At 36.4% G+C, this 21,776-nt stretch overlaps 1 protein-coding gene across 1 annotated transcript in view; it reads left to right on the forward strand.

Annotated features, from left to right (window-relative positions):
* TMPRSS15 (transmembrane serine protease 15) overlaps nucleotides 1-20,364 on the forward strand; it is a 115,707-nt gene extending 95,343 nt beyond the window's left edge. Inside the window, exons 19-25 of the mRNA XM_045851784.1 lie at nucleotides 38-133; nucleotides 3,795-3,844; nucleotides 4,007-4,181; nucleotides 11,021-11,202; nucleotides 12,458-12,553; nucleotides 15,556-15,695; nucleotides 20,209-20,364. Of these exons, the coding sequence (XP_045707740.1) occupies nucleotides 38-133; nucleotides 3,795-3,844; nucleotides 4,007-4,181; nucleotides 11,021-11,202; nucleotides 12,458-12,553; nucleotides 15,556-15,695; nucleotides 20,209-20,364 (895 nt within the window). The remainder of the gene's footprint in view (nucleotides 1-37; nucleotides 134-3,794; nucleotides 3,845-4,006; nucleotides 4,182-11,020; nucleotides 11,203-12,457; nucleotides 12,554-15,555; nucleotides 15,696-20,208) is intronic.
* Nucleotides 20,365-21,776: the final 1,412 nt, after the last annotated feature.

The following is a 21,776-nucleotide window of genomic DNA, read 5'->3' on the forward strand; positions in this document are numbered from 1 at the left end:
TGTTTTTAGTTTAATCTATATGTGTGTTTTTCCCTAGGACTCAAAACTCATCAACGCCTGTCTTCGCTTCTACAAGTGGACCATTTGTAAAACTGAACAAAGCACCTAATGGCAGCTTAATACTAACACCAAGGTGGGTTCTGAGATCTGTTCTTGGCCAACTTGCTCATGGACTGCAAAGAGATAGATTTTGAAGCCAGTCATATTTTAATTCCATCACATACTAATCACATAACCTTGAAAGTTATTTAACATTTTTATTCTCCGAGTAATCTCAAGAAGTCTCTGATTGATGCTTTCTGATAACATTGCCTAATCTCCATATAAATGGTAAAACAAGCAAATGAGATATTGTATATGTAATTGTTTAGCACACTGATATCGATCAGGTAAGTTCTAATTCTATATCCTTTTAATCCTTACCCTCAGATTCATAAACAAGTAGATCCCATTGAAAAAAAATGGTGAGAGCTAGGATAAATCAGCCCAATGTGAATCAGATTAATGAGAGCAGCACAGATTAGCTATCGTTAAAAGAGGAGAAAGTCATGGTCATCTTTTCTCTGCCTCAGCAAATAGACTTCTAGTTGTGCCTACGGATTCTTTTTTGCCCTTTAAAATTAGGTTCACTCTTATAGCTTTTACTCATGTTTTAAAAAGCAACATTGTTTCCACAATCAAAGTCCCTACAGTATGTGCGTTAGTGTTATTTGAAGGAGATATTTACATACATAGATACTTTAATGTTTCATAACTTTTAGAAAGTCCCTTAATCCCATCCTTGATCAGCCATGTTATACTGAATTAGTGAAAATCAGACATATATGCATTTATTTAGTTAGGTAGTTAATTTATTTATGTATATATTTCTTACATTGTTTCCCCGTGAAAACTGGTGTTTTTTAAAACACCCTTGCGATGTCGGCTATGATAAAAAAAATAAGGAAAGGAAGAGAATATCAAAGAGATTATTCTTCCAATTATGAAAACCTACTGAACCGTATCCTCATTTTTCCCCTATTGTGAGTCATATGCAAGGCTCAGACTATTCGCCACCACTGAGAAAGGCCACTCAGCGAGCTCCCAGGAATCTGACTCAATGTAACGGGAAGTATATGATTCATGAAGCTGCAGTACTATGTTTCTATTTTTTCTTATCCTTCAGACCACTCCAGTAGCAGGAAGCTAGATACAGGATTCAAAGTGCTTATCAAACACTTTGCTGAATTCCTATCATGTGACAGACGCTGTGGTAGGAATGGTACTGAAGTTACTCCTGGTCCACAGAAAAGCTCTATGGCACAGGTGGTATTGCTCTACTAGGAAGATGAGGAAACAGAAGTCTGGTGTCGGTGACAGACTCGAGAAAGTTCATGAAGCCTGCAGGAACCACACAGATTCTAACCCAAGGCACTCTGACTCCAAAGCCCTCTACTTTTTCACTGCACTGTGCTGTCTTCCCAGTTCCTAAAGCAATAGCTCACTTGAAATAGCAGTGCTGGAAAGGAGAGAGAAAAAAAGTGAAGGCTTTTCAACAACAAAAAGGCTATGTTGTTGAGCATATACTAGGAGAGAAATGAGTTCATTTTGTCAATGTAACAGATATAAATCCACCTATTTATATCACAGCATCGCTCCCACGGGGCTGGGAGAAAAACACAGGATCGTGGCATTGTCTTTCTTCCTGTCGGGAGAACCAGACAGGGCTGACTCCACTGCCGAAGGTCAGGACAGCAACTCCGCTTCTCTGCAGTCTCTCTAAATGCACCTGCACAAACAGTGGATTCACTGCTCATTCTGCCTGCAGTTAAGCAGTTTTCTCCTCTGTACCTAGACACCCCTGTGTGTGATTACCATATGTACGAAGCTTTTGACTAACCAACATACGTGGAGATTGAATTGCAAGGTTTAGCTTACATTTCTGGTTACCTCTTAAGTTAACCAAAAAGTTTTCTGTGTTTACTAAAAGTAAAAATTCATCACTTTTATACATACCACAAAGTATTAAGCATTTTCTAATATCTAAAAGTGATGAACCATTTTGAATATGGATTTGCAGTGATGAGTACTATAGATATAGAAAGAGTTGGGATAAAACTTCACATATCCCAGAAATTACTTCCTTCTCAACTATGTGTAGGTAATAGAAGAGGAGTTAATTGAGGCTTCTTCCTTGCAGAATTCTGAATACGTACTCGTATATTTAAACCTAGGTAGATATGCATATGTACACATTGCTTATTAATAAAATGTAAGCATATTTCTTTGTATTTCCATTAGAATCATCTTCTGTTCTAAAGGATAGGTAAATCAGACCATATAACACCTGTGGTTTGAAATTCATTTTATCACGTGTTTTCCGGAAAACTGAATGGCTCTGGTCATACCTATGATTTCATATGGATCTGGAGTCTTATTTTATGCTTCGGAGGGGTTTTCCCTAAAATTTTAAGCATCTAAACAATGTGCACACTAGATACAGTTAAATATATAAATAGAAATAATTAAAATTATATGCGTGTTCATGTGATCAATGTGTGTGCAGTAGCTGCATCAGGGAATAGCAGGCAAGCATTTTAATTCCTTGTATTAGACTGATCTCTAGTGGTTGGTAAGTATAACACATTTTCAAACAATTTTTTTTGTTTAAATTTTTTAAAAATACAATTACTGACTTTGTATAGTTGATATCCAACTATTAAACAGATGGCAAGTTTTTAAAGTATTTATGACTAAACTTCATTTTATATATGCCTATTTACATGTTTACCTTTGAAAACAGGACCCGTGATTAATTTATCCCTGAATTCACTGAATGGTGTTTACAGTCTGGCACACAGTGAGGCACTGACTGGTTGTCTGATAGGAATATTGAGGCATATTCTGTTATTGAATGATGAACTCCAATGTGGGCTCAAACAAATGAACAACAGCTGGTAGGAGATCATTCTGCGTGGCGTGGGTGCAGCTCCCACTCGGAGATGCACAGGACCCACGCCCACAGATAGGTTCTCCCATGGGAAATCAGGCCTGCAATGTGCCTAGGCCGCTTTGAGACTTGCTTTTGGTAAAACTCCCTCACCCTGAATTGAGACAGCAAGTGCTTACTGTAACTTCCTAAAATCCACGCTAAACCTTCCAAGGAAGGGTGTAACAGGTTCAACTACTTTTCCCTTTTCATTTGCCAATATCCTTCTTCTGTGATGTGATTAGCTCCTTTGTTTTCTGAAAAAGGTAACCACCTGTGCGTAGTAAATAAGGACCTTCGTGTAATGTGCCCAGAAAAGAAATAAAGGCCCGTCAAGGCGCAGGCTGCTGCTTTTGCTCCCCTGGAGAGAAAAGCTATGCTCGCCCTTTTCCTCCACAGGACTCATTAGTCCGTGTGAATGTCTCGTGTCTCATGCACAATGTGGCAGACCCCACAAGCCTGAGTCCGCATCAACAGCTATCATTTATTGAGTGTCCATTGTATGTAAGGCACAATAATAATTTCACAGAAAAAAATTTTAGTTCTCAGAAAATTACAATAAAGTCCCCATATTATGAATGACAGAGGGAGTCTGAGGGACAATGAGCAACTTACCCAAATCATGAAACGTAAGAGGTAAATGATACAAACTCAGTTCTACTTGACTTTAAACTGAGGATTTTCTGCTTTGTATTTCAACCTTCCTACATTTTTATATGATACTTAAAAGTTCATATAACCAAAAAAGGTAAGATACCCTACATTATGTGTTGCTGTAAACTGTTAGGTGCATAATTTCTAAAATATAATTGTTCTTCTATTACAGTAAACAGTGTTTACAGGATTCACTAATTCTGTTACAATGTAACCATAAACGTAAGTAAATATTTTGTCATGTTTTTGTTCAAGCTTTCTGTTAAAAATTCTGAATAGAGCTGGTCTGTCCCCTGAGGCTATTTTGTAGCAATCCACTCAATTGTTGTGATCAGAGAAAATTCACCAAAAATAAAACAGCTCTTTCTTCAATTATTTTAATAGCATGTGGGGGGAAAATGGTGGCTCCAGAAGTCAGCCCAAGGATTGTTGGAGGAAATGACGCCGAAGAAGGAGCCTGGCCCTGGCTCACTGCTCTGTATTACAACAGGCAGCTGCTCTGCGGTGCTTCTCTCGTCAGCAGCGACTGGCTGGTGTCCGCGGCTCACTGCGTGTACGGGTGAGTGTGGCACCACAGAGTCCCTGCTGAAATGAGATGACCACAGCACGCACTGTGCATTTCCAGGTAGCCTCACAAATAAATCCACTTCATCAGGGGAATATTCCCGCTCTTAGGACATTATAAGCTTTCCCATCAGTTTCCCATTAAAATCATATCTGAAATAGAGAAACTTCAATTAAAAATCATTCCTTGTTAGATATTTGCATGAGGTATTATGTATCCTTCATACCTAATACCTAATAACTTTAAAGGTGTAAAATTAGTATTTAATGTATAAATTGTACTGGCTATCATTCTATTAGGTCAATATGTGTTGTCAGAAAATTATTAGTATCAAAAAGCTCTCAAGTTACAAATAAACTGTGCTCCAAATATTTGTGCTTAAAGACCTAATTATGAATTAGGATAAAAATGTTTACTTAGTTCTCGAGTCAGATCTATTTTGATGCTACCCATAACTAAAACTTAGAACTAGTGTCAACTATATCTAATTCTTTTTTTATAACATGGCAAAATACACTTTGAATTCTAGAAATTATTCTCCCTCTAGAAGCTGCCATTTCTAAAGCAATGCCACAGGAGAAAACAGTGTGTATAGAGGGAACAGAGAGAAAAAGAGGAGAAAATAAATATTCCTGGGCCCAACACCTTGTTAATTCTCTCCTTCTTGTATGAGAGAAGGAACCTCTTTAGGTAATCCCATTGTAAGACTTCTGAATTAGGTCAGATAAAATGCTGGCTTCCTCATCGAAAATTCACAAGCCCTGCCCTAGGGCAATTTCCTGCCCCTAACTAAGCAGAAGACTTCAGAAAATGGCTTTTCCTTTGAGGTTGCAATGAGCGTCTTATGAAAGGCATCCAGAATCTCTGAGGAAAGAATCATGTGTGCACAGAATTGAAGATGCAGCTGTAGTTAATCAGATTAAAAGACTGAAATCTCTACCAACACAGACATCGGAAGTTCTTTTATCGATGGAAACAAGTTATCACCAGGAGGTTTTGAAAGTTGGAAGGTAGGGAGTGCCCGTGAGGATGAGTATTGAAGGACTGACTCTATGCCTCAATACTCATTGTATAGAGTGAAGGTAAATGTGAATTAATAATCCCAGGAACTTGGAAATGAGGACATTCCACCAGATCACAGGTTGGCCAAATTACCTGAGCCTTCAGAGGAACTGTCCGTGGTGCTGACCACCTACATCTAAAGCTCTCTGATTCTATGCTCTGAGCCTTATAACTCAGTGACTAAACTAGCCTCTCCCACATCTGAAGTGTACCTTCTTGACTTTTGCAGCCTCCTGATAAATTTACAATTTAATCTGTTTTCAACCAGAGCATAACAAGCACACATAGCAGTCAGTTTTCCCATCACCTGCTAAACACGACTTTAACTTTTACCTATGTATACGCTATGCCTTGGGCATGTCGCAGATGGGTAATTTACACCCTAATGGTATTACAGGTAAGAGGTATCTTTAGCTGAACATTTAGTGTGTTCTGTTGCACAAAAGTAAGTCTTAATAAGTTAGCAATCTCCTGTAATTAACCTGGAATTTGGTAAATTTGTTTGATGTTCTTGTGGAACATATGCTTTCTAAATGTTAACCAAGCTTGCAGCAATGTTAGTGACATCTTTCAATTATCTGCCTTACAGATGTATTTACTATGGGTCGATGATACCAATATTATATCTGTTTCAAACCACAAATATACAAAAAGTAGTTTTATCTAATATAAATTTGTGTTCAGTCATATAGGACATAAAATGTCTTTTCATACAATTTTAGTCTGAACACAAGCAAACAAAGGTATGCTGTAATAGAATCGAGATGAATTCCAATTTAGTCTCACCACGCTTGCATTGTCCCCCTCCTCAGCCACTCAGTGGCATTATTTCTTCTTTCTCCACTTGCGAAGAGTTTCAGTTTCTTGTGTTTCACTTCATAGTTCTAACCAAGCAAGAAATTTTCTGATATTATTTTAGATACTTGATCAAAAAATATTTCACCAGTATGCCAATTCTGCCTACTTATATTTTTAAAATCCTAACTGTGAAGTGAAATGCTTAATTTCCTGATATTTAAAAGGAAGAAACCAAATCAAGCAACTTCCTGAAATCACACTACACAAATGACTTGTCCTCGGTGTAAATCTGTTCCAGGTCTTTTAACCTACAACTCCCCTCTTTCTACATTCTTACTGTCCACACTCCCATTCAGCCTCAGTGCTGCTAGATGACCCTAAATATCCCTGTGCCTGTTGTTTCTCTATCACTGACTTGTCTTCTTTTCCAACTTTAAAAGAGAGATTTGGAAACTATGGGCCAGTTTTACTGTGGTTTAAAGGAAATGTTGACTTTGAACCAGAGGACAGGGTTTTGCTCCTACCTATCCTACTGGTCTCATATGACTTGGTATCTCTGCATTTCAGTATCCTCATCTGTAGGGTGTTTAAAGGATATCTGCCTTCTAAGGCAATTGTCAGGGAAAATTAACATGCTGGATGACTTTCCATGCTGTGAATATGAATGTGCAACAAAAAAATTTATTGTGCTGCTGTTCCTTCATCAAAAGGTCTATGAAGAAAGAGTCTAAGTCTTGCCAAGGGACATTAAGCATATTTATTTTACAAATATCTTGTATGGATATAATTTCAAAACATGCACAAAATTGCAAATAATAGTACAAAGAACTCTTTTAGAACTTCACCCAGATTCTCTAATTGTTTAAATTTTATGCTGTAAAATCTTTCTTACTCTTTCTCTCCAATCTGGGGAATGTTTTTCCAACCATTTGATAGTAGCTTAGACATTGTGCCCCTTTACCATTGTATATGGTAATTGTATGTTAATGTAACATTACAGTAACATTGTATGTTAATGTAATTTTACTAAGAACAAGGACATTTTCTTTACTTTTTAAAAAATATTTTATTTATTTTTAGAGAGAGGGAAAGATGGGGAGAAAGAGAGGGGAGAAACATCAGTGTGTGGTTGCCTCTCATGCGCCCCCCCCCCTCCCGCCATGGAGACCTGGCCCACAACCCAGGCATGTGGCCTGACTGGGAACTGAACTCGTGACCCTTTGGTTCACAACCCACACTCAGTCCACTGAGTTACATCAGCCAGAGCAGAACAAGGACATTGTCTTACATAATCACAGAAAATCATGGCAATTTAACATTAACCAGAAAACAATGATCTAATCTACAGTCTGTATTCATTTTTGTCAATTTTACCAAATATGCCCTTTACAATATTTTTGGTTTGTTCATATTTTTGCCACCCAAGAACCAATCCAGGATAATGCACATTTAGTTTCTTTGCCTCTTAGGTATTTTAAAATCTGAAATAGCATTTCTTTCTGTCTTTTTTAGCCTTTCTGGCTTTCTTGTCTTATATATATATATTAATATGAGCAAGAATTTTGTAGAAAGTCCTTATATTTGGGAAAACCCTTTTTGCTGCTCCCTTATCAATCATAACATATCACCAATCTTTGAAAACTCTTTATTTTCTGGCAAAATAAGATGTTCCATGTCCATCTGTGCTTTTCTTGTCCTACACCTCAACTCAAGCTTTCTAAATGAAACCCCAATTCCTTTCAGCTGCTTGTAGTTCCTTCTGTATTTTAAAAAATATATATTGTGTGCTCATTGGTACTGCTTTCATGTCCTGCTCATAGACTTTCTTAATGGGCACAACTGTATACCTGTAAATATGAACTCAAAGATAGCTCCAACTAAAATAAAATACCACTGGATGTAGTATTTTATCCTTCCATATTGCAACTGTTTTCTTCAATAATAGGACACCTTGCTTCTACCATGCACAAAATGTTTATGGATTTTCTCAAGCAGTTCAAGTAGAACACAAAAAGCAGTTTGAGAATTGCTAACCCTACCACTGTGTTAAGCAAACCTATGAACCAACCAGTTTAATATTTGTTTTCCATTTTTTTCAACTGACACAAAGCAAATGCATCACCTCAAATGTGCAATTTCATGAGTTTTGACATAAAACATTTTCATCATCTGGGAAGCACTCTTATACTTCTTCCCAGTCAATCTCCCTTTCTGCTTGCAGAAGCAACTACTCCTCAGTTTTTTGTGGGGGCAGTTATATATAGATTTACAGTCTGGATCACATCTATTGACTAGATGTGTACCAATGATTAAATGATCCATGGAAAGTCCTTTTGCCAATTTTCCAGTCTCTTTTATTACATTTTAATTTTTAATATAATTTTGTTTTTTGTGCAATCTCTTGTGCTGATATTGCTTAGCATACAACTTCCTTCTCTTTACCTAGATGCAATGTGTGATTAAACTGGTCACATTCAATCTTTCTGGCTTCTGGGTTGCATTCTGTTTTCATATATTCATTCAGTCAAGTGATATTTATTGAGCATTTATTCTGTACCAAACAAGATTCTAAGTTTTGGGGATAATAGTCCTCTACAGACCCACAAAGTCCTTATCCCTTTATTAAAGATTTTATTTATTTACTCTTAGAGAGGGGAAGGGAGAAAGAAAGAGGGAGAAACATCAATGTGTGGTTGCCTCTGGAGAGCCTCCTACTGGGGTCCTGGCCTGTAACTCTGACATGTGCCCTTGACTTGGAATTGAACCAGTGAACCTTTGGTTCACAAGCAAGGGCTCAATCCACTGAGCCACACCAGCCAGGCCAAAAAAATAATGCTTCTGTAAGGGTAGGGCAGAAAAACAAGAAATGTCAAGAAGCCTTGCTGTTGCTATTGACCAGAAAGTGATTGGCAGACAACCTTGAACAAGATTAGAGATGTAGGCAGCTAGGTCCTAGGCCCTGGTGAGGACTCAGTAGGCCATAGTAAATGGGATGTGAGACCATTTGGAAGGCTAGAGAGTGGTGTTATCTAATCAGGCTTTTGTGTGGAGATGAGACTGCTGGGAGGAGCAAGCATAAAATCAGGGAGAAAGTTAGAATGACCAATGGTGACCCTGGGGTTGTGGTCAAGGAAGCCAGGCAAATGGCTGGATCTCATTAGTAAGTTTAGATAGTTAGAGTTACCTGAATTTACTAGTGATCACTCCTTTTAAAGAATTGTATGTTTTTTACTCAACATTTAATATATATATTTATTCAATATATATAAGAAAACTAATCTAATAATTACAATACCATCTCACTTACTTTGCATTCAGTATTTATACATAGATTTTATATTTTTCATTATAATTAAATTTTTATATAACTAATATATTGATACTTATAAATAATATCAAGTATATTAGCGGTATAACATTAAAATAATAAATAATAAAATTTGTTCAAAAGGAATATGAGTACATTATGTGGATTTTATTTTGAAGTTAATAATAGGGAACATGTAACTATCAAAAATAAGATTATCTCCTTAAAGCTTTCTACATATTTTATCTTCAGAGATAATCATATTCAGAGAAACATAAGTAGATTGTTTACTATACATTTAAATTAATGATAAAATAATGCAGTTCAGAAACAGCATCTAATCTCCCAAATCTTATCTGCTAACTATAAATATATTATAAATGATATGAGATAACTTGTAGCTAACACAGTGTTTAGTAATCCCTATTTCCTCTCATTATTTTAAGGTTTTGAGTAGAAAACCAATGCATGAACTATAAACTATGAAGATTAAACATACATGCTTTAAGCTACTGGTCTAATTAAATACAATCTACAGCAACATTAATCTGATACATTCTCAGTGATTTCCAAAACTACTATTGTGATACATACAAAATAGTCTACTTTGCATGTTTGTATTTCTCTTGCATGTATAAGTAGCACTCTGGGAAGGAAATATCCCTCCAACATGTATCATTTGCATTTCACTTTCAAGTCATTCCACAAATCTTTCTGTGTCCATGTAATTAACTTACCCCCCCCAACAAGTCCAATGCCACGTTAAACTAGGCATTTGCAACTATTAAGAATTAAATCACTCCATGATCATTGAAGTTATTGAATTTTGACTTCATTGTGAATATGACTTAATTGGCTTAATTCCAGATGTTGACTTGTAAATTTTTGGAGTGAAAATATTGCAAGCCAGTAGTACACTTAAAAGTCCTTGCACATGTAAAAATTATAATATGCTATTTAATTCAGTCTGCCCTATAACACAAATGTTATTCTTTACCAACACTTTATTGATGGCCAACATTGTATATGGAAAATTATTCAAGTCCATTGTAGATGGAAATTACTCAAGTTTATGTTAGATTATAGGCATCATAATAGGTTTTCCTGCTTACCTCAAGTCTGTGTGAATTCAGTGGCACCCCGAATGGGAGCATGCTCCTGAACCTCCCTCCATTACTGCAGTAGCTGCTGTGTGTGTCTGAAGAAATCCTGGGCCAAGATGCCATTTCCACAGTGCAATGTGCTCTGAAACTGTGGTTCTCAGACTGGTCATACATGAGCATAATCTTGGAGATGTGATTTTACTATTAGTTTAAAGTTAAAATCCCAGTCTCATTAAATCAAAGCTAGAGAAGAGGGAGAGAGTGGGTATCAGTGTTCTTCTCTGTGACTATAATGTGAAACCACAGTTGAGAGCCACAGTCTAGAACTGGAGAGCAAGAGAATATTTAAAAGAAGTGGCAGAGAGAGATCAGCACTAATTAAGGCTTTCTCTGTGATCTGATAAAAAAAAATTAAAGGAATAATTTTAAAGAAGATTCTTTAGAGAAAATCAAGAACATTTTAGGATGGGAACAGATAATTCAGAAATACCTTTAATGAAGATCTCTAGAAAGTAACTGTGGTAAATGGAGAGTTTCTCATACCTCTTTATTATCATCTTCAGGAGAAATTTACAGCCATCTAAATGGAAAGCAATCCTAGGCCTGCACATGACATCGAATCTGACTTCTCCTCAAGTAGTAACCCGCTTGGTAGACCAAATTGTCATACACCCACAGTACAATAAACGGACAAAGAACAATGACATTGCCATGATGCACCTTGAATTTAAAGTGAATTACACAGGTAAAACAAGTCACTTTTAGTCATCTGATCTGCCCAACTGAATTCAAACCTAGATTTGAAATATTATCGGCACCCATTCATTAACAGTACTTAAAAGTTGAATAATTTGTTGTAAAAATTATTATAACTTAAAGGAATTGGAGAATGAAAGAGAAACATATTCAATTACCCTCCAGTGGTATTAAATCCAACTTTCTAGAAAGTTGACCAGTAGAATAAAACCCTCAGAGTCCTGTGTAAGCTCAGAGGAGCAGCCCAGGAAAAAATAGACTGTGTTACAAGGTGGGCCTCCCCTGTCTCTCATGTAAAAGAAAGGTGGGTTTACCTGCTCAAAGACCAGAGAACGACAAAATGAGAGAAGATCCTATGCAACAAGAAAAAGTGAGCAAGCATTGTTACCCGCAGAATAAAATTCTTAAGCATATTCAATGATATCAATAAAGGGGCAGATGGAGGACTACCGCTGAATACCTGGATCATACGAGTATTCAAGAAGTCACCTGAAGAGTAAACTTTATCCAGAAGGGCTCCCAATTCTAACTTTCACTCTGAAGACCTGTCCAATCCCAGTTAGGGGAAGTGCCGCCATTTTCTGGCTTCTATGGAATTTGGCCTCCGCATCCGCTGCAGCACTTACCAAACACAGATGATTACTGTGGTCGGTTTTATAGCACCGTACCTCAGTCATTGTTGGAGTCTGCCCTGGGATGTACATGGAGTGGGAGCTTTAATAAATGTCAGGTGGCTTGTAAATTGTTGCAAAGGGCTTTGAAAGTTAACGACCGGTGCTAAAGCTTTCTTAAGTGCCCAGTAAAACAATCACCTAAAAACTTTTTTAATGTGAGATACGTGGGGAAAATATTTTTTAAAACTTTTACCCAAATTTCTCTTAAGTGATCCTAAAAAACAGCCTCACCAAGACTTCCACAGAATTGGCACTACTTTCTATTGAGTACTGTAATTATTTAAAATTGACATAAATGGTTAATTCCAGAATTATGATGTTGTTGACATTATGAAAGAGTAATTAGGGGACAATGTGAGGATTCTAAAAGGCCACCAGTGGTACCTAATCGATTGTCAAAAAGTACTGCTCTGAAATGCTTCTTTCCCCCAAGATTGATGTCTAAATAATATCCAGGCCATATAAAACAAAAGTACAACTTGTTTTAGATGAAATGTTTAAAATGATTGATTTTTAGAACTTGGAAGTGCATGTGCATCTATTCTAGCTTTTGTTCTGTTTTGTTTTCAGATTATATACAACCTATTTGCTTACCAGAAGAAAGTCAAGTTTTCCCTCCAGGAAGAATTTGTTCTATTGCTGGCTGGGGAAGGGTTGCTTATGAAGGTAAATTATCAGCCCCATAAAAAGAAAATATTTACTAGAAAAAAGTATTTTATTGCACTATCCTGTGACTATTTTCAACAGTTTTTGCAATTCTTATGCTAAAACAATTTTATATAATATCTCTTAAAAACACTTATATTCCTATATTTCATATTTGTACAGTTAAGAACTTATTTTCCAATTTTTATAGACCATATTATAAAACTATAATCCTTATTGGAGGGGATATCAGGCATCCCCCAAACTCAAAATCTAATATTTATATTATAAATACTGATAAAGAGAAAGATATATCTATTAAAATGAATATAACCAAAGGTTTCCAAAATTTGCCTTTGTAAATCTCATGGATAAAGTCTCATCAAAAGCCAAAGTATTAGCTATCACATTTCCCAAATCCATAAAACTGTCTTTATCATCTGAAGGTGTCACAGTCACATTCTATAAAGTGAGAAAGAATCCCCTTCTCTCTTCAAATGCTGATTCTGCCTACTGACAGCAAGACTCAGATATGGTGCAAGTCTTGTATTGAATACTATGGATGGATATACCACTGACTCACCAGTATTATTTAATAGCATGTTTTCCAAACACAGAAAAGAAACATGCTAATAAGAAGCAAACATGATTTTTATGAAAACAATCCAGTAACATGCCCTCTAAATGTAACAACTGCAAGTCTCATTGGTGTCCAAATTCCTCATAGGAGTTACTCCACCCAGGACAGAGTTTTGACTACTTGCTAACAGTTAAGCAAAAAGGAAAGGCACTGGAGGCTGGTGGGAGAACCTGGCCCCTGGAGTCACAGCAGACCACAGATCATAGCACGATATTTACAAACCCTAACTGTATCTAAGATTTATTTAAATCTTGTGGGGAGGGGAAGGTCCCAGAAGCAGAGCACTCACAGCCAAACTATCCTTACTTCTCGTAAAAGAAAGCATCAAGTCTCATCAAATCCCTGCCTGATGATTTTGACAAAGTTCTCCACTGCAATTTCATTAGGTTGCTGAAAATGCCTTATGTCCACTGTCCATAAAATGTATTGAAGTCAAAGACTGCATATTCTTTGATTTATGCCACTTGAAAAATGTCATGATTTATTAAATTTGAAATCAGAAGAGTCAAAATGATTCCTAGATAGATATTGTCCCTATCAGACTTCAAACCAGAAGACATTTATGACCACAATGTAGACTCTTCCAAACAAATTATCCAATAATGAATAAGTTTAAGACTCTTTATTCCATAGGAAATGGGTATTTTTTTCCCAGAGCTGATACTTACTGGTACTAAAGATATGCATTTAACCGGATTAAGGAAGGTCTCTAGGAGTGACTGGGAGCCAAGAGAACATGTGTATCTGAGGTCAATTTCATTTAGAAACAAGCAGTCAGATCAGGTTTAAATAGTTGCTGGATGATGGCAATCAGAATGAATTTTAAAAATTCTGCCTTAGGGTTTCTAGCTACTTCATTGCATAAAATCTCAGTACCCCCTTTTTGAGTATTTTACACTGAATAATTGTTCTAGAAAAACCATGAACATACAGTTTACCAAAAAAGATAAAGTGATATTAGTTGAATAAATTAAGACAATTAGTAAACTTGAAAAACATGTACTAACTTTGGGTGTGGATGTGAATATGCTCAATTATTCCCATGGCAGTTCATACTGACAAATAAATGTTAAACATAAAAATACTGTTCAAATTTTTCCTTCACCAAAAAGTTTTTTCACACACCCAACCAATTTTTATCCCTTGGCAAGCAGCAAAATCAGCTTTGATTTTTATTATAAAACAGAAGTCTTCCAGCCCATCCTCAATCCTTATAGAATGGATGACAGTGAGATGCTGAATTTCTTCTTCATCTTAATCTCCACAACTTCTATTCTTAACATAAAGTTCATTGTTAAACTTGAAAAGTCATCCAGTGGTGTGCTGCTGGAGTCACGGGCACTGGCTGGAAATAGCCATTTGTACACATCTCCCAACTCCATGTTTATTGTCAGGCTGGTACCTTGAAATTGGACATGGTTGGAGTGATTATACCAGGCAAGCCAGCAGGCAATACACATTGGGACTTTTTTTCTTGACCACCAGTTATTAAACATTTACCAACACACCACTGGGTTATACAAATGTTGTTTTGCACCTAAAATGCACACACACATATTTATCTTCTTTTTTAGCAGGAAATGAGGTCAATACATTTTTCTTTGAACACTGCCTGTCAGATGTACTAACATACCCTCAACTTGCTGCCTCTCTTGAAGAGCCAAATAGAATTGCTAATTATTAGAAAGTGCTTATCATGGACCTTTTCTGGGCCACTAGACACCTGCTTGTTTCACTTTCCTCCTGGGATTAGTATTTCAGTAAATACAGGTTCGTGCTTCCAATAGATGAGTCATTTTGTAAAAAGCATGGAAGTACACTCTGCTACAAAATGCCTCCTTTCTCCTCACCTGAACGTGGATGACAAGCTGAATGCCCTTAAATGAGGGCACAGTTCATCTGAGCTTTATCTTCTGTTCAGTGTGCACCTGCTCAGTCACACAGCATCGCGAGAAGCTGAATGCCACCATAAGGGCACACCTCTTCAGGTGCCAAATAGAAATCACTTCTGGATTTCTGAGCCATTGCTAATTTCCATGAATGAAACTCTTTGTGTTGGTGGGCTTTCCCACCCCACCCCTCCATGAGCAACACTGTAACTGTTTAAAATTACTAAACATGCCTAAAGACTGTCTAGTCCAACCCACTATTCTAGCTAGCCCTTGAGAACCAAAGAAGCGCTTTACATTCATTTGGTAAAGCCCACAGATGAGCTTTATTATGTGCTTTAAAGTACAAGGTTTAGCATTTAGGTCCATTATATATACACACAGTGCTAGATAATGAGAGTGAACTGTTAAAATAAATAAGACTGATGGTGGCTCATTCACTGATGCATGTTGATCACTGCTGACTGGATGCTTGTATTATCCATGTTGAACAGGTCCTACTGCAGACGTATTGCAAGATGCTGATGTTCCTCTTCTATCAAATGAGAAATGCCAACAACAGATGCCGGAATACAACATCACAGAAAATATGGTGTGTGCAGGCTATGAGGAAGGAGGAATAGATTCTTGTAAGGTAATTATATAAAACTGCTCATCCCACATTTTCAGAAAGCATTGCTATATAATGATTTTATTGTTTAACAATGATTCTGAAATAATGAAAACATCAGTCTTTTATTTTTTTCTTTTATAAAACTATAATATTTGGCTTTTATTTGTGCACTATTTACGTAGTATTCCTAGGTGGCCCCTAACATTAGAAACAAAACTAACTTTTACCAGCAAGGGTTATGCATCAGATGTCTTTAGGAACTAGGCATCAAATGGGAATGTGGAAGACAGCCAGGCACCATATGCAGTAGTGGGCCTGGGGATGAGCTGGAGTGCACACCTTGGCTAATAGCATTTATTTTCAAATTTCAATTCTTGAAAACCATATGCACACTTAAAAAAAAAAACAAGTCTCAGGGCCAGTTTGGCCTAGAAGCCTCTAATAATCAATCCTGATTTAGAGCATGGTCCAGATGTCTAGTTACCTGAAATAATTTCTGGAGGAAAACCACAGTGGATAAACTGGTCAGAGCCAGTTTACAGCTAACTTCTATTGGCAAGAAGAGAAACAGAATTTACTCAGCCTGGCATAAACGTGGCTCTGGAGCTCCTCTATTGGAAGTTTCATGTTATCTTTTACATTTCCTGTTAGGGATGGGATAATGTGAACTCAGTGCATGAAAATGCTGAAATATATTTGCAGTGTCAACGGCCATGGATTTGTGTGACCTTCAGAGAAAAATCTTACCCACAAACTAGCCTTGAAGAAGACAAAACATCTTATTACCTAGAAGTGACATAGCCATCTCTTAGCTGCATGAAATTCACATACACTCAACAAATAAAAAGCAAATTCTGCTGGATTTCAGAATTATAATTAATTTTCAGGGGCAGCATGGGGTAATCAGGAAGAGCATGGATTTCATGCTCAAACTATTCTTATTTGCCCCTTATTGGAAAGACTTTGGGCGAGTCTTACAGGTTTCATGAAGAGGTTAGAATTAGATCACACAATGTAGGACACTCAGTAAGCACTCAGAAATATTAACTTTTCTACTATGTGAGTTTGCAAGTAAATTTTCTGGCATGTTTTCTGTATTTGAAAATTAATAAAACATTAGCCCTGGCTGGAGTAGCTCAGTGGATTGAGCGCGGACTGTGAACCAAAGCATCACAGGTTCGATTCCCAATCAGGGCACATGCCTGGGTTGCAGACCATAGCCCCCAGCAACGGCACATTGATGTTTCTCTCTCTCTCTCTTTCTCGCTCCCTTCCTTCTCTAAAAAATAAATAAATAAAATCTTTTAAAAAAGACATACCATTTAAAAATGAGATATCATCACCTATTAAAAAAAGAAAATTAATAAAACATTGATACACTAACAGCAACTGGATTAAATTAAACCTGATAGCAATACTGACAAAGAAATAACTTACAAATGTGGAAGTAGCCATTTATACTGTGAGTAGATGGTTTCACTTATTAAAGTGTGTGAACAATTTGTTAGATGTGTATGTATATGTATATAAACACATAATGTCATAATAATTTGACTTGATATAAGACTTTTTAACAGACATTTGAGCAGATGAATCTGTGTATGTATCCTCCAGTTAAATCAATGTCTCAAGTCATGTAAACTAAACTTTCAGCTTAGTTCTACATTTATTCAACTTGGATGAACACTTGGAAATTCAAGACAAATAGGATAGTTTTCTTCATGTTAAAATTTATTCCTGGATCTTATGCATTCCTTTTAAAATGAAACATATGCTAAAGGTAAGATATATTGCCACTTAGAGAGAAATTTATAGAATTATTGTCCAGGAGGGAAATCAGCTGTGCAACTTCAATTACAGTTAATGGGGGCTGTGTGGCAGACACCGCAGGCACGAGGTAGAAAATATGACTGTGGATGCTATTAATGTAGTGTTACATTAAACCAGTAACACATGCCAGATCTCTGAAATCTTATATTTGGTGGTGATTTCTAAAGTCTAGGCATGGTATTCATTAGTAAGAAAACTCCCACACAAGGTAGTGCCTTGTATCATGTAATGTTACCATACTATTGACTGAGTACTCAATAGTCTAAAGAATCACATGATTTTCTTTGTTCAACTTGAATATTGTTATGCAAGAGGACTGATTAAATAGGAATACATTATTTAACATTATAAATGCTATTGTTTTTTTTAAAATGTTTTTTTAACTTTATTTATTTATTTTTAGAGAGGGAAGGGAGTGGGAGAGAGAGAGAAACATCAATGTGCAGTTGCTGGGGGGTCATGGCCTGCAACCCAGGCATGTACCCTGACTGGGAATTGAACCTGTAACACTTTGGTTCGCAGCCCATGCTCAATCCACTGAGCTACGCCAGCCAAGGCTATAAATGCTATTATTGACATATCACTTGACTAAGTTCTTTGAAGCATCTTTTTCCTCCTATAGTGTCAAAGATTTTGGACTTATTAGTCATTCACTCATTCTTGAATATCTTCTGGCTTGCCTAAGTCTTGCCTTTTTGAGGCAGTTGTCTGAATTTTAAGGCACCATGAGTGGCTCTAGAATGTCCTCTCTACCTAAAGCCTAGAGTGTGGCACAAACAGCGAACCTGTTTGGCCAACCATTCTGAGCCTTGTTCTGTAGCAGTGGTTTTCTAAATCCGGCAGATCGGCATTACTTGAGGAGGTGTCATAGGTTCAGATTCTCAGGCCCTGCCACAGACCTGATGAATCAGAAACTCCAAAGGTGGGTCTTAGCAATGTGTTTTTCACGTGTCAACAGAGGATGCTGATGTACATTAAAGTCTGAGAACAACTAGCCTAAATAAACATGGTCGTCAACCTTTACACTCATATAGTCAAAGGAGGTAGTGATTTTTTTCTTTACAAATATAGCATCTCAGTGGAAACATCAACTTTAGTCATTTATGTTCTGAACAGCCACTCATATTTTTTAAATACAACATCTCTGAGATAGCGGGAGAATGGACTATCTTCATTAAACGCATCAGAAAATTAAGAACAGGAGAGGATATATAACTGAATTGAAATGGTGTAATTAGAAGATGGGAAGTGACAGAATTCAGTCTAGGTCTCTCAACCGCACAGACCACCCAGCTCTTGGGCACCGAGCCTGCTCGCAGATCTCGTGAGTAGTTGCAGCTGACCCAGTATGAACCGAGTAATTTAAAATCCCTGTTTCGGTCATCAGTATCTGGTTTCTGCTGTCTGTTTACAAAATTAATTTTTTAAGAAAACCACATGACCTTTTTAAGAAATATATCAAAGCACTTGAGGCTTATTTTTAATAATTTCTAAGTTGCATATAACTTTGAGTCTATATTTATTCTTACCTTGGATTGACAGTGTTCCATAAATATTTCTGAACCCGTATGATGGACTAAGAGTTTAGGATGAAGAAATAAAAAGTCCAGTCCCTGCTTTCAAACAGCTCAAATACATTTGTTACACACAGAATAAAGGCAACCTATGTTTGCCAACGCAGTTTACACTCCTCTGCACCCAAGAGAGAAAAGACACCTTTATAGACCAAAAACTTTCCCCTAAATATAAGACCCTATGATCGTAAAGAATCAGGTAAAATGTCTCTCAGGATATTTCTAACATCAAGCCTGGGCTGAAATAATCTATCATACTGGTGATTTAAAGGAAAAGATACAAGGCTTTAACTTCTTTCATAAATAAAGAAAAAGGCAGATTAATTTAAATGCTTTACATAATTAACATGAAAAAACTTGTAAATTTTATCATTAATTAACAGTACTATATGTTTGCACTATAGTCATTTGGACTACATGGAAATAATTATGGGCAAATAAAATCTATGAAAATCTATGTAATTAACTTTACTAGGATCTGCTATAATTAATATTTCTGAAAATTAAAAACATTTCATCAATTGAAATCTCAGATGAAAACATGTATGCCTATGATAGAAATTATATCATATTTACCTCTTTCAACAAGTTTACCTTAATTGTTGAAACAGCAAGTTTTTTTTCAAATCTCATTGTGTTTATCTAATGGTGAAAAGTCATTGCTACCCAAGACAACAAAAATCAACTTTATGTGTATTAAATTCTTTAATGCACATAATACAGAATAATTGCCTTTTCCACAGATCCCTTCAAAATATTTTGAACATATCTCTTTTAATTAAAAAGTAAGCTTTTAATAAATATTTTAGTTGGGATGATTCTCAAAGTTGTGACTTAGAGAATTTCTTACTGCACACTAAAATGCCATAATTAAACTAAGAAAACTCTTGCTATATAAACATGCATTATAAAACAATACCTATAAATGATTTTTACGTTGTCTTAGTTTCTCTGTGTCCTTACTGTAGGACCATTCTTGACCTACACTGATGGTGAGAATATATGTATAAAGGTGACTTGCCATTAAATTATATTTCTCATTTTTATTTCTGAATTCATTTGTTAAAAACAATTTTATATATTTGCATCAATTGAACACACACAATTTTCTTTTGTATTTTACTATTTAGGGGGATTCAGGAGGACCGTTAATGTGTCAAGAAAACAACAGGTGGCTCCTGGCTGGTGTGACATCATTTGGATACCAGTGTGCTCTGCCTAACCGCCCAGGGGTGTACGCCCGGGGCCAGAGGTTCACAGAGTGGATACAGAGCTTTCTCCATTAGAGTGTGTCCTGACCCAAACATGAAAATCAGGCAGTTTTCCCAGCCCACTCTAAGGAGTGTGGAAATGGAGAGTTTTGTAAAGAAAAGGAGTTTCTAAGAGCTTTTATTCTCACCTAGCTACTGAAATACAAGGGGGAGAGAAACAAACAAAACAGAATTAATCTTAACAATACTAAGTAACTCTAAAATAATACATTGTGAACAGCTATTCACAGCTATCATTTTCTTTGTTCTTAATCATTTTTATCACACTCTCTTATTGAAAGGAATGCTATTTTAAATCATATATTATCCACTTAAAACAGCTTAAGAAAAATTAGAAAAAGAAGTGATATAATTGTTTTACACAAGGTATGCTATTGTTTGAAGTGAACTGATGAAAATTATCTAATTCCAGTTTAAATTGCTCTTGTCAGAAGCTCAGTATTCTTCTCGTTTTTCTATCCAAGTGCATTTCCAGTTCAGCTGGGACATATCCTTAATGGTTCCACTGGTCATAAAAAAATGTTTTGTAAGCTCATGTCATGAAGCTGGACTAAACTGATTGCACATTCCTCTCAAATAAGCTACTTAAACAGCAAACACAAATATAAAGGTAAATTTATATCAAAATAAAAGGTAAATTTACTGATATTGTAGTTCTTTTATTGGATCCTGTATCACCTGGATGCTGTCTATTTCAAGCTAGTATTTTTTAATTTTCAAAACCAATTATACACATTTAAGAAATGCAACTATTAAAATTTCTTTTTCAATTTATGTGTGTTACAATGGATGGTTGTTTCTAACATATGCAAAACTTAAACACAGCTGAATAGACCATTAGAAGGCCAAAAATGTGGAATAAATGAATTTGTTTCACTGCTTTACTCTTTTGGATCATTTCCAGGGTATGGAAACTTTAATTTAGCATACCACACAAAATGTATTGACTTATTTGGGGAGACACAATTCATACATACTTACCAACATATGTACACACATACACACACATTCTTGCATGAGTCTACATGGTCCAAATAGAAAAAAGAGGAAGGTTCAAAGTAGTGGAAAGACAGAGTCAATTAGCACAGATTGGCCTTATGGAAGCGAAACTTGGGCTCCCCCTAAAAGGAATGATCATTAGGTATGTACCGTTGACGCACTGGGGGCCACCATGCAGGTGGGAATGGCCCTGGAAGACCAGCAAAGGCACCATAGATAATCATCTGCTGCCATGAAAGATTGTTTCACTGGGTACCAGTCAGAAAAAAAAAGGAGAAACATTTCATATAAAGAAGGCGTGGACAGATGCCTGAAGACTACAAACTCTTAGTAAGCAATTGTTGAGTTTATTTTTAGGACCAAAGACTCAGGAGTCCCTGAATACACAATTCTCTTTTAGGCTTTTCCAATTAGGAAGGACAGAACAA

This window comes from Phyllostomus hastatus, unplaced genomic scaffold, assembly GCF_019186645.2.
Source record: "Phyllostomus hastatus isolate PE091 unplaced genomic scaffold, TTU_PhHast_1.1 phas_contig_86, whole genome shotgun sequence".
Taxonomy (NCBI): Eukaryota; Metazoa; Chordata; class Mammalia; order Chiroptera; family Phyllostomidae; genus Phyllostomus; species Phyllostomus hastatus.